Source organism: Lissotriton helveticus, chromosome 8 (assembly GCF_964261635.1).
Source record: "Lissotriton helveticus chromosome 8, aLisHel1.1, whole genome shotgun sequence".
Classification (NCBI taxonomy): domain Eukaryota; kingdom Metazoa; phylum Chordata; class Amphibia; order Caudata; family Salamandridae; genus Lissotriton; species Lissotriton helveticus.
In genome coordinates this window covers 976,026,863-976,039,216 of record NC_136069.1, presented here as the reverse complement: position 1 = coordinate 976,039,216, position 12,354 = coordinate 976,026,863, and the positions used below count along the sequence as shown (strand labels likewise).

Here is a 12,354-nt window from a genome sequence, read left to right as displayed (position 1 = left end):
ATCTGTAATCTGTCCTTGAGCCTGATTCCACTGTGTCGCTAAGCATTCTTGTAGCGGACGCATTTGTAGTTTGGCATATGGTATTAGCAGTATGCAGGATGACATCATCCCTAATAGCTGCATGAACACTCTTGCTGGTAGTGAGTGTTGTGGCTGGAATCTTTGAATGATTGTAAGCATTGTTTGGATCCTGACTGGATTGGGGTATACTTTGGCTTTTTCTGTGTCTATAGTAGCCCCCAGATATTGTTGAACCTTGCTTGGTTGTAGGTGTGACTTTGTGTAGTTCACCGTGAACCCTAGCTGGTGTAGTAGCTGAATTGTCTTTTGTGTGTTTTGAAGACATTCCTCTTGTGACTTGGCCTTTATTAGCCAGTCGTCCAAGTATGGGAAGACATGTATTTGTTGTCTTCTTAGGTGAGCTGCCACCACTGCCAGGCATTTTGTGAACACCCTTGGTGCCGTTGTGACACCAAACGGAAGGACTTTGAACTGATAATGTTGTCCTTCTACCACAAACCTGAGGTATTTCCTGTGGGCTTTGTGAATCGGGATATGAAAGTAAGCGTCTTTTAGATCCAGTGTAGAAAGAAAGTCCCCTTTCTTCAGTAAAGGAAGTACCTGTTGGAGCGTGACCATGTGGAAATGTTCCGAATTTATGTATGCGTTGAGAGGTCTTAGGTCCAGTATCGGTCTTAGAGACCCATCCTTTTTGGGAATTAGGAAGTATAGGGAGTATACTCCTGTTCCTTGTTGGTGCTGTGAAACCTTCTCTATGGCATGCTTTCCTAGCAGGGATAGTACTTCCTGCTTTAACAGTGTCAGGTGATCTTGTTTCATTGGACGCTGTTTGGGGGGGATGTTTGGTGGGGTAGATGTGAGTTCCAGGCAATAACCATGTTGGATAATTTGTCTCACCCACCTGTCTGATGTGATGTTTTCCCAGACAGGTAGGAACTGTGATAGGCGTCCCCCGACCGGTGTTATATGGTCTGGGGGGAGCTGTATGAAGTCACTGCTTTGGGGTTGGAGAGTTGCGGTTGTTGTTGTTTCCATGACCTCTACCCTTGTTGTTGTTACCTCTGTAACTACCTCTAGAATTACCTCTGGGTGATGTAGGTGTAAAAGAGGTTTGTTGCTGGCTTGTACCTGTATTTTTGGATCCTCCTCTATAGGTGGACCTACGAAAGGAACCTCTTTGTGTCGGCTGTTGCAATGCTCCCATTGATTTAGCCGTTTCCGTATCCTTTTTCATCTTTTCTAAGGCCTCATCTGTCCCTGTGCCGAAAAGTGTTTTCCCATCAAAAGGTTGGTTCAGTAACGATGTTTGTACCTCTTGTTTGAACCCTGATACCCTGAGCCATGCATGTCTCCTTAACATGATGCTTGTGTTTGTAGATCTTGCCGCAGTGTCTGCTGCGTCTAGGGCGCACTTTATGGAAGTGTTAGTAATTAACTTCCCTTCTTGTATGAGTTGATCTGCCCTCTTTTGATGTTCTTTAGGGAGATGTGTGATGAGTTTTTCTAATTCATCATAATGCGCTCTGTCATACCTTGCAAGTAGTGCTTGCGTATTAGCTATGCGCCAGCTGTTTGCCGCTTGGGATGCTACTCTCTTGCCAGAGTCATCTATTAGTTTAGACTCTTTGTCAGGAGGTGGAGCTTCTCCTGTAGATAAAGAGTTTGCTCTCTTACGAGCGTTTGTGACCACCAGTGAGTCTAGAGGAATTTGCCCTTTAATGTATATTGGGTCTTTTGGAGCTGCCCTATATTTCTTATCGATTCTTGGGTTCAGTACCCTAGCCCTCACTGGGTCTTTGAATATCTCTGATGTATGACTGAGAAGGCCCTTAAGCATTGGTAGTGTTCCTGATGTTCTTTGTGCAGTAGGTAGTGTTTCTAATAAGAAATCCTCTATTTGAGGTTCTGCATGTAGTTCTACCTTGTGATATGTTGCTGCTCTATTAATGAGTTGCGCAAACCCAGTATTATCATCAGGAGGTGAAGGTTTTGAAGGATACATTTCAGGGTCGTTATCGTTATCTGACCCTACATTGTACTCTTCCCATGGGTCTGCCTCCTCTGGGATTGTGTCTTCATCATCCCCAGGATGTTCCCCCTCCCCTGTGTCACTCTCTACATCTGTTGTAGGTGTAGATGGTCGTGTGGGAGGAATATTTGGTCTATTGTGAGGAAGAGGAGAAGATGGTGTGTGTCTAGGTTTTGGAGAAGGGGGAGGAGTTGTATTTGTCCCCATTGTTCTCTTCTTCGGATGAGTTTTGTCGTCCGAATGTTCATTCTTCCTCTTTTTAGGTAGTTCTGTGACTACCTTGCCAGTTTTTGGATCAATAAACAGAGTCTTTTGTTTAGGATCTGTCTTGTATTCCTGTGTCGGTACCGCAGTTTTCGGTTCCGAAAGGTGTTTTTTCTTCTGACTGTCCATTTGTATTTTCGGCACCGAGATTTTATTCGGATCCGATGTCTTCGGTATCTAAGATGTCCCCGGTGTCGAGGGTGTTTTCGACGTCGAAACGTGTTTCGGTGTCGACATGGACTGCTTCGACTTCGAGCTTTCCTTGACTTGGAGCTTCGGTGTCGATGTGGTCCGTTTATCGGAACCACCATGATGGGAGACCGAGTGTTTCGGTTTCGGTTTCGTTGCCGGGCTCGAAGGCGGGGCGTCGGAAACTTTTTTCGGTTGTCTGACCGGGCTCGAGGGCGGGGTCGACACCGTGCGGGGTCTGTTCTTTGGTAAAGGGACGTCGTCACTCACGGTTTGTTGGACGTCGATTTCCTCGACGTCGGACTCGTCCACTTCAGACCCCGCCTCGTCGGCCTCTTCTTCCTCCTCTTCTGGGTGCTGGTCCTCGAACAGCTCCGGGATTGCTTGTGACTGCATTCTCGATACCTCGTGTCTTCGGGCTCGACGGTTTCTAATCGTCGATTTTGAAGAGAACGCTGCACAGGCCTCACAGTCCCTGGATTCGTGTTCAGGGGACAAGCAGAGGTTGCACACCTCGTGTAGGTCCTTGTGTGGGAACTTAGCACCACACGTTGGACATTTTTTGAATGGAGTCCTTTCCATGGACCCCGGGCTGGACTACTTCGAGTTTCTCGTAGTCGTCGTCCTTCGAAACGCGTCGGTATGGAAGTGAAGTCGCGTTCGATAACAATACCGTCGAATTGGAAAGGGTTACGCGCCGAATATAACCTTCTTTATCGAAGTCGGTCTGGAGCGCTTCGATCCTCATCCGAACCCGATGGCGGAAAAAAACAATCTAAGGATGGAGCCGATGCCCATGCGCACTAACACCAAGAGGAGGAGTCATCTATGACGACAAAGACTTCTCCAGAAGAAAAACAAGTGCAATCATCCGAGCCCAACACCAGATGGCGATCTATTCATAAATGTACCATCTGCAGCCCATATGCCTCGAACATATATCTTCTTTACAACCTCTGACCCACTGCATACATTTTTCTTGCATTTGCTTTATGCAATCTTGCTTGTTGTAAAAGCTCATAAGCATCAAATATTACATTTTGTAGGAAAGAGCCCTTCTTAAACTTCCCTTTCTTTGTTCTTCCTGTCTTTATGCTATGCTCATTCTAATCAACAGTTTTTTGTCTTCTCTTTGCCTTTTTCTCGGAACCTATGAACCTTTTCAACCAATACACTCACCCTCTCCTACCTATAGCTTAATTCACCGATGCATGCCTTTCCTATTCCTTTATACGTCATGTCAAGTTCTTGTTGACTAGGATGTCTTTCCTAATTTTTAACAGTCATGCATTTATCTCCCAGCAACAGAGTTTACTCTATTCTTACTCCTTCGCCGCTCTCTTTTGACCAGTTATCAATTTCTGCAAAATTATCTTAACTCTGTCCTTCTTTTGATCTTCTGTGATTTCCCACTCTCCACTACATTCACTGTTGTAGACTCTCCCCAGGCTCTGCATCCCCTTGCTCCCACTTCACTCTTGAGATCCCTTGTTTTTTCCTGGAGTCTCTCTTGCCCAAGTGCAGCTCAGCATCACTCAACTACACACTCACTACACCGCATCTTAGCTCTCCCTGCTTGCATACTTTAGTTCACTTCAGTGCTTTTACCTGACGAGGGTGTCCAGATTTTCCAGCTTGGTTGTAAATATGCTTCAGAGGCTCTAGAATCTCAGTGCCCCCAAAATCAGCTGCCATAGATTTCACTTTCTCCACTGCAGAGTCCATGGATTCCTGCGTGTACTCCACACTCTCACTGTAAAGAAATACACGAAGAAAATAGACCACATAGAGTGCAAAGGAGTGAAAAAGGCATTACTGGTTTAACCGCCAATATCCATTTTGTAACTTCTAGGATCTAACCTAGACACATTAGCCTTTCACCTTCTAGCCTCTTGGCTCTGGTGTCTCTTAATCACTAATACAGTGTTTCCCAAGCAGGGTACGGTAGAACACTGTCACAAGTTCCAAAAGAAATTGTGAAATATGAAAACAAATATTAAACTGCTGAATACAAAATAAAAATAAATACTAAATAAATAAAAACAAATGACAGAACATTTTTAATTGCATGGAGTGGAAAACATCCCTCAAAATATCACAGGAATTGTTGTGTATCAATTGCTAATACTGGAGTCATCTTTGAGCACTACCAACTGTTTTCTGTTGTTTAAATCAGTTCGTATTTATGATTATATTTAGTTGAATTAGTCGTGTGTTTGTTTCATATTGTTAAGGAAAACCCTCAAAGAGGTGCCAGAAATGTCACCAAGTGAAAAAGAGTAGTATGTCGAACCTTTTCCTGAAAGCAGTGTCTGTAACTGCAGGTCGAGTGCCAAGAATCCTTTTTTATAAGCAAGTGTAGGTGCCTCACTGAGAATAATCTTTGTATTGACTTCTGGATGATGGTTGACTGAACCGTATCACAAATGGGGAAACTCCACTATTCTGCAGTTAACTAGTCCACTGCCTCCCACAAACTGTGGCATCCTCAACATCCAAGGTTTTTTTTCAAGCCTAGAGACTCACTTGCACCTTGATGTCCCAGCAGCACCCTAGGTTTTACTACCAGGCTTTCAGCCAAATTTTGATATCCTGTATACACCAGTATTACAGTCCTGTAGTACTATTTCTAAGTGTACTCACGCTCCCTTCTTCCAATATTATAGTCACGAGTATACATGGACAATTTGCCATTTACCAGTACTATGGCTGTCTGCTTAATACAAAAGTATTTTACTTAACCCGCAAATTGTATGGTTCACCATCGCTCATGCTCTTGTCTTTGTCCTTCCAACTACCACCATTCTACTTCAGCTGACTAACATTCAGATCTAAAGAATCCTTACACATTCCAATGAACAGGCACCTGTATTTGTTACATACATATACATCCGTCCCTACACCTGCAGTGTAAAATCACTGCTGTGCTTCCTTCACACTAGTTATGAGTTCTGTTCCGATTATTAAGCGACACAGCCCCTGTTTTACGAAAGAGTAATAGATCATGCATGCCTCACTCACACAGGGATAGATTCCCCGCCCCCCACTTTATAACTCTAGAATCCCTTCATACCCCAGGGCTCAGTCATATTGGGTATTCCCTTCACCTTACATTTACACCTTGGTGCACTCAACCATGAGTAGTCCAACACTGTCCAGTTACACGATCTTGTGCATTGCATAAACACTGCATCAAATACAGGCAAGCCAGATAATAGAAATCTGGCAGTATCTCACAAACTACATTACCACACCGTTCCCCCACATTAGCACAATTGCTGAGTCACAGGATTCCCGAGGCATTCATGTACATTTCATCAATATAAACCAACTGTCTCCAACATATTAGCAGGCATTCGCTAACTAGCATTTCAGCTTTGATTACTACTCCTCCTCACAAATTTGCATACATCACTATTTTTTTCAAGGTTGGCCAAATCTAGCCATTCTTGTACATAAGATCACTCACTCACTCACTCACTCACTCTCATAAGAGTGTCACTAAGTATCTAGCACAATCCCGTTGCCACCACTGGGTCTCCTGTTTAATTGTTTTTATTCACGATTAAGAAAGCAAAAATATAGTAACGTCATAAAATCTGTGCAAATCCCAACTCTCACCATCCCAGTAAAAAATAATATTGTCTTAATATGTACACACCTTTCACTGAAAAGAACCTTTAATCTATAAGAATACAAACAACTGCACAATAGGTATTCACACAACATAATTCACAGCATAGGGCTCAATAGGTGTCTTTGACTTAAAGAAGAAGGAACAGTAGCAGAAAAAAAGCAAAAATACAATCACTAGCAAACCATTATTTCTGTAACTCTGCTCCTGCTCTGGAGAAGGACTGCCAGCCCACTAGTTCAATAATTCCAAGTCACTTGAACCCAGGGCAACCCGAGGCTAGTTAAGCTAGTAGAGACCACATTCAACCACCAAGTGTCAATAGCGAGTTATCCACAAAACATACCAGACATAATCTACTTGCAAGAACCTGTAGCACTTACCCTAGAAATCAACCATCAGCCTCACTGAGAAATTCACAATTGCAGCAATGCCCTTCCCCACCTGGAGATTTTTTTGCCTCTATCTACGCTAGTTTATCAACTGAAATTCTTGCGGCTCAAGTAAGGAAAAAGCAGGAGCTAGTGGAACACCACAATTTTCCTCTTGACTGCAGCCTTCAAGTGTCTATCCCTGCAGTCTGCGAACATCAGGAGGACCACTACTGTGCCGCCTCTCTGCGTCATCTTCTGTGGAGGCCACCATTATCCTCACAGGCCTTTCTGCTTCCTCCTTCAAATCGCCAACATGTCTCTCACGAATGTCTTCATCTCCGCTATCAGAAATTCTATTTGGATCAGTGAGGGAACTCAAAGTGCTCAGATTGGCAATGCACTCAATGTTTGCGTCAGGCATTGTGATGCCCTCAAAAGCAGAATTCTTGAACAAACGTAGCTCCGACATTGCTTCACACACTTTCTTTTACAGCCATTACACATACAAAAAGAATGCCCAGCATTTGTTTCCACTCCACCTCCCCACTAACGATTCTGTTCAACAGGCTTGCAAGCTTCCATTTCACAGCCTTCTCTGTGCCAGATGTAGATGCTGCCTTCTCTGCTAAGTCTGTGCACAGCGCATTGACAGGCGGCATAAGTGCTTTTCTCCACAAGTAACACTTACTTTTCGTTTCTCCGTGCAGCTGGAAAAGGTGTACGGACATACCACATAGCACAGGCATGTATCAGGGGTGCAAGGCCACAACACTCAAAGAGCCTTTGTCGATGGCCATCCTGCCACTTGGACACACACCTCACCAGACCACCATCTGAAGTAGGAGCCTCTGGGGGCAGGCATGAGAGAAGGATTCAGCTGCAGTCAACAACTCACATAGGATGGCGCTGCCTCATGGTTTGAGATCGGGTATGGTTTTCTGTACTCCTTACTCAGCAATACTCATAGGGGTTATATGTTCTTAAAACGAATTCCGTTGCAACGCATGCCTTTACCACGCATGCGTTACAACGGAATGGTTTATCAACTCATAACGTTTTCCTCTAATTCATGCGTGGCGACGTCGTAGTCCTTAAGAAGAAACGGAAGTTTCTTTCCGTTTCCTCTTAAACAACGACGATTTCAGGTGAGGTTTTTATTTGGGGGGGAGACCCCCCCAAGCCCCCCATGATTATTTTGAACCTTTACCACATATGCCTTTACTACACACCTCGTAGTAAAAGTATGCGTGGTAAAGGCTTTCGTGTTAACCACGCATGCGTTGTAATGCATGCGTGGTTAATGTATTCGTGGAAACGGCCGCGTTGTAATGGCCGTTTCCCCTCATAGGCCTTCATCTCACTTTATTTTAAACTGCTCCAACCCACACATGGAGTCAACAATATTTCCTTATAATAATCCCAGTCCCACTCATAAAAAGCTAGCAATTAGTTATTTAATATTAGTGTGTGCCCTCACAAGAACGCTTGCATTGAAGGGAATTATACTCTCGTCGCTAATAGTATTTATAGTCCTTTTCTAACAAAATAGGAAGACAAAAGTTTCCATGAATGGTTTTCCCTCTAAAACCCTACTACTTTTACCGAAATGCATGCAATAATTCAGCAGATTCACTACTTCCTCAAACAAGATACTCACGGGAAGAAAGATTCAAAATGTGAGCCGAATCCGAAAATATTGAAGAAACAGCCAAGAGGCAAACTTTTGAGCAGAAGCAGCAGTGTTTCCTAAGAGAGAAGCAGGGAAACAGAGTTACATGATTTAAGAACCGTTGGTGGGCTCAGAAAGACCATGCTGGTATTAGGGGTTCATGACCAGGAAGAAAACATCAGGATCAAAGAGCTGTCACTGGAGTAAGGAAGATAAGACCACATAGACAGAGATCAGAGTGACAATGTTAAATAAATTATCTCTTAGCATTGGTGAAGAGTACTCCGAACCGTCTATAAACACAGAGAATGTAACACATTAGGTGTGCACTAGTCCAGCATGTGCATACTGATTTTTTTCCCAAGGCACCCGTGTTCTTGTTGGAGGATGCGAATGAAATGCACAAAGACTCTAATTATATAGGTCCATTTAATTCAGATGGAGACGGTAATAGCAGTTCCAGCACCATTGGAGTTATGAGACCAAAGATCTGTTACTTTCACATGAAGATTTGGACTGCTGAACAAAGAATTACAAGGGGCAAATTGGGCCACAAATTCAAGATTCATCAAGTATTCTTTTTTTACATTTTCTTTTTATTAGGTACAAACAATAACACAGTGCAACACTTGCAAATACGCTTACATTGGGACAGTTATTAGGATACATGAAAGTAACCTAAACTTCCAATTATCAATAGCGCTAGGTTTCAATCGTTTATCTACGAGGTTTGCTCTAGTGTCCAATTTTAAAATTGTGCTCCCCGCTACAGAGTCCGGGGGAAGGTCAAGGGAAACAGAGTAAGGACTACAGAGGTGGTAGTGGGGTGGGGGGAATAAAAGAGGTAGTGCCTGGCCTCCGAAAAGAGTGTGTTTGTAGGCTGCACATTCTCGCATTACCTGAGCGCAGGTGGTTCCTGCCCTCAGTATACCAACCCACTAGGCTGACAGCGGGAGCCCATTCTGATCCTGGGGGTAGGAGTGAAGATAACTTTGCAGCGGTTCCCAAATGTCCCTATGGAGAGCCTGTACGGGCATCAACTCCCAATATTCTGACAGCTGGCCATGGCAGAATGCCACGTCCTTGAGCCAATCTGTGGTGCGGGGCCTTCTGCGACGGCCACAGCACATTGCTATTCGCCAATGGGCCAGCAATAAGAGCATAGCGGTTAGTTTCCTAACTGTTGCCACCGCTGTATGCACGTATCCAAGCAGCGCTGTCAGGGGGGAGCGCTCTATCTTGTAGGCCAACCACTTCTCCAGCATATTATATATTTACCTAATATCTCTCAAGGCCCTGGCAGGTCCAGGCCAGAAGCAAGAACGTTGCATCCTGGGCTCGGCACCTCAGGCAGTTCGTATGCTCAATCAAGCCTGCTTTGTGAAACCATATAGTCTATGTATGAACTTAAAGTGGATCAGCCTCAGTCTGTAGTTCGGGGATAACTCCCTAGCCTGCGCACAGCAGTACACCCATTTATCCTAACAGCGCCTCCCATCCTGGCTGCGCCTCAGGGACGCTCATTGGCACAATGCGCTGCCTGTTTATATGCGGGTAATGAGTTTGGTGACGGGTTGCCTAGGAAATCTTCCAAGACCTGAAACACAGAGGGCACTATCGGAAACTAAGCAATATCTTCGCGCAATGCGGCGCGGAACTGATATGTCATTCTGTCAAGTAAGCCTGTGTTCTCCCCCGCAAGCGCTGTCAGGCGGTATGAGTGACCCCGTCAGGGAACGCATCACAATTGTTTGTAGATGGTGCTGGCCACGTTCCTGACATACTCCTGTGTCTTCAGAGAATGGCAAAGTTGGGTGCTGCAGCAGTGGCACCAGGCGGCAAACAGCGTCTTCAGCCACACCCACCATCTCAGCTCTTGCCATGCCCAAACCGTGCTCTGAATGTATTGACCGGCGAGCGCGCCTAGTCTGCAGTCTATAAAGGGCCCTGTGGAACAATGTCAGGGCTGCTTTGTCGCGTTCTGGCGCGGTATGCACCATGAATTGAATCGGGAGGATCCAGTAAAACCCAAACTGGACTTGCGTGCAATTGTAGTAGAGCTCCATGCCTGGGGCCCCCAGCCCCCCCTGTTTGTAAGGAAGCGTCAAGGTCTCCCAGGAGCCCCTGGGTTGTTTACCAGCCCAGGCAAGGGATATCAAGTTCCAGCGTAATCTGTGCCTCAAGTTTGTGTTTAGGTGGAGTGGAAAGTTAACAAATACATGAAGAAACTTGGGGAGCACTTCCATCTTATCTATTGCTATTCGTCCCGCCAGGGACAGTGGTAGAGCATTCCAACAGCTCAGAAGGCTTTCAAACCAGTCCATAAGTCTCCTGTAGTTGTATTGCCAGAGCTCCTCGAAAATACATCAGAGCCAAATTCCCAGGTATTTCACTGAGGCTCCCGTCCAGCAAAGCGGGTGTTCCGTGAATGTGTTTAAAGGGAAGATAACCGATTTCTCCTTGTTTATTGCTAACCCCGATAAACTGCCAAATCGTGTGACTTCCACGATCAGGGAATCTAGATTTTGAGCCGGTTGCTGGACACATAGGGTCACATAGTCTGCAAACAGAGACCCCAGAACTTCTCTAGGAAAAAATGCTAGGCGGCAGTGCACATGGTGCTTACTTAATCGAGCAGCCAGAGGCTCCCTGCAAAAATAAGGGGGGACAACGGACACCGAGATAGTTGCGGTGACTGTCCTCTTACCAAAGCAGCTGGATGGATTAAAAACAAGCATTTGCAATGCAACAGGTCTCGCATTAATTACGTTTGAGCTATTGGCATTGCTAAATATTGCAACACCAATTGCAATAAAATTCTATAAATTGTAGGCCAAAAAAATGTGAAATTATTTTTGTAGCAATGGTGGCATGCTGCGCTTTAGATGAATCTGTTTAAAAGTAAAGAGCGCCATACGGCGATTGCTACAATAGTTAATTGTGGATGCGTTAACAATTGATGTGTGCACTGATGGCGTGTGGTGTGTGTGCCTGTAGAAATTATGCACTGATGGATGGTGGTGTGTGTGCCTGGTGGAAGTGTGCACTGCCGGCTGGTGGTGTGTGTGCCTGGTGGAAGCGTGCACTGACGGCTGGTGGTGTGTGTGCCTGGTAGAAGTGTGAACCAACGGCTGGTGGTGTTTCCCTGGTGAAAGCGTGCACTGACAGCTGGTGGTGTGTGTGCCTGGTGAAAGAGTGCACTGACGGCTGGTGGTGTGTGTGTGTCTGGTGAAAGCATGCACGGATGGCTGGTGGTGCGTGTGTGCCTGGTGAAAGCGTGCACTGACGGCTGGTGGTGTTTGTGCCCAGTGAAAGTGTGCACTGACGGCTGGTGGTGTTTGTGCCTGGTGAAAGCGTTCACTGACGACTGATGGTGTCTGTGCCTGGTGAAAGTGTGCACTGAAGGTGTGGCTGTGTGTGATTGTGTGTGTGGCTGTGGTTATGTGTGTGTGATGGTGTGTGTGTGTGTGGCTGGGTGTGTGTGATTGTGTGTGTGGTTGTGTGTGGTTGTGGTTGTGTGTGGTTGTGGGTGTGTGGTTGTGTGGTTGTGTGTGTTTGTGTTTGTGTGGTTGTGTGTGTCTGTTTGTGGTTGTGTGTGTGTGTGGTTGTGTGTGTGGTTATGTATGTGGTTGTGTGTGGTTGTGTGTGTGTGGTTGTGTGTGTGTGGTTGTGTGTGGTTGTGTGTGGGTGTGTGTGTGTGTTGTGTTTGTGGTTGTGTGTGGTTGCGTGTGTGCTTGTGGTTGTGTGTGTGTGTGGTTGCGTGTGGTTGTGTGTGGTTGTGTGTGTGCGGTTCTGCGTGTGTGTGTGCGGTTCTACGTGTGTGTGTGCGGTTGTGTGTGTGTGATGGTGTGTGTGTGTGGTTGTGTGTGTGTATGTGGTTGTACTCAAGAACATATTGTGACTATTCACAGCAGTGTTTCGGTACTCCATGAGACAGCAGTGAAGGTGTTCAGATTAGGCACTGCCACGCTCGTGAATGCCTTACCATGCATAGCAGAAGTCAAAAGTGCTTCTGCACTGCACACTGCCACCACCACCCCACCAGTGCTGGAGGCCTGAAAGGGAGCAAAGGGGTCCTTGTATCATACCACAGTCAAGCTAAAAGCACCAGTGAAGGTCTTACTGTAAACAGCAGGAGTCAATGGTGCTTCGGCACTGCACACCACGCACTACC

General features: G+C 45.6%; 1 protein-coding gene across 1 annotated transcript in view; it reads right to left on the bottom strand.

Moving 5' to 3' along the window:
• LOC144773041 (von Willebrand factor A domain-containing protein 5A-like) overlaps nt 1-12,354 on the bottom strand; it is a 584,045-nt gene that overhangs the window by 346,391 nt on the left and 225,300 nt on the right. The window contains exons 8-9 of the mRNA XM_078657811.1: nt 8,169-8,257; nt 4,112-4,256 (exon numbers count right to left, since the gene is read on the bottom strand). Coding sequence (XP_078513937.1) covers nt 4,112-4,256; nt 8,169-8,257 — 234 coding nt within the window. The remainder of the gene's footprint in view (nt 1-4,111; nt 4,257-8,168; nt 8,258-12,354) is intronic.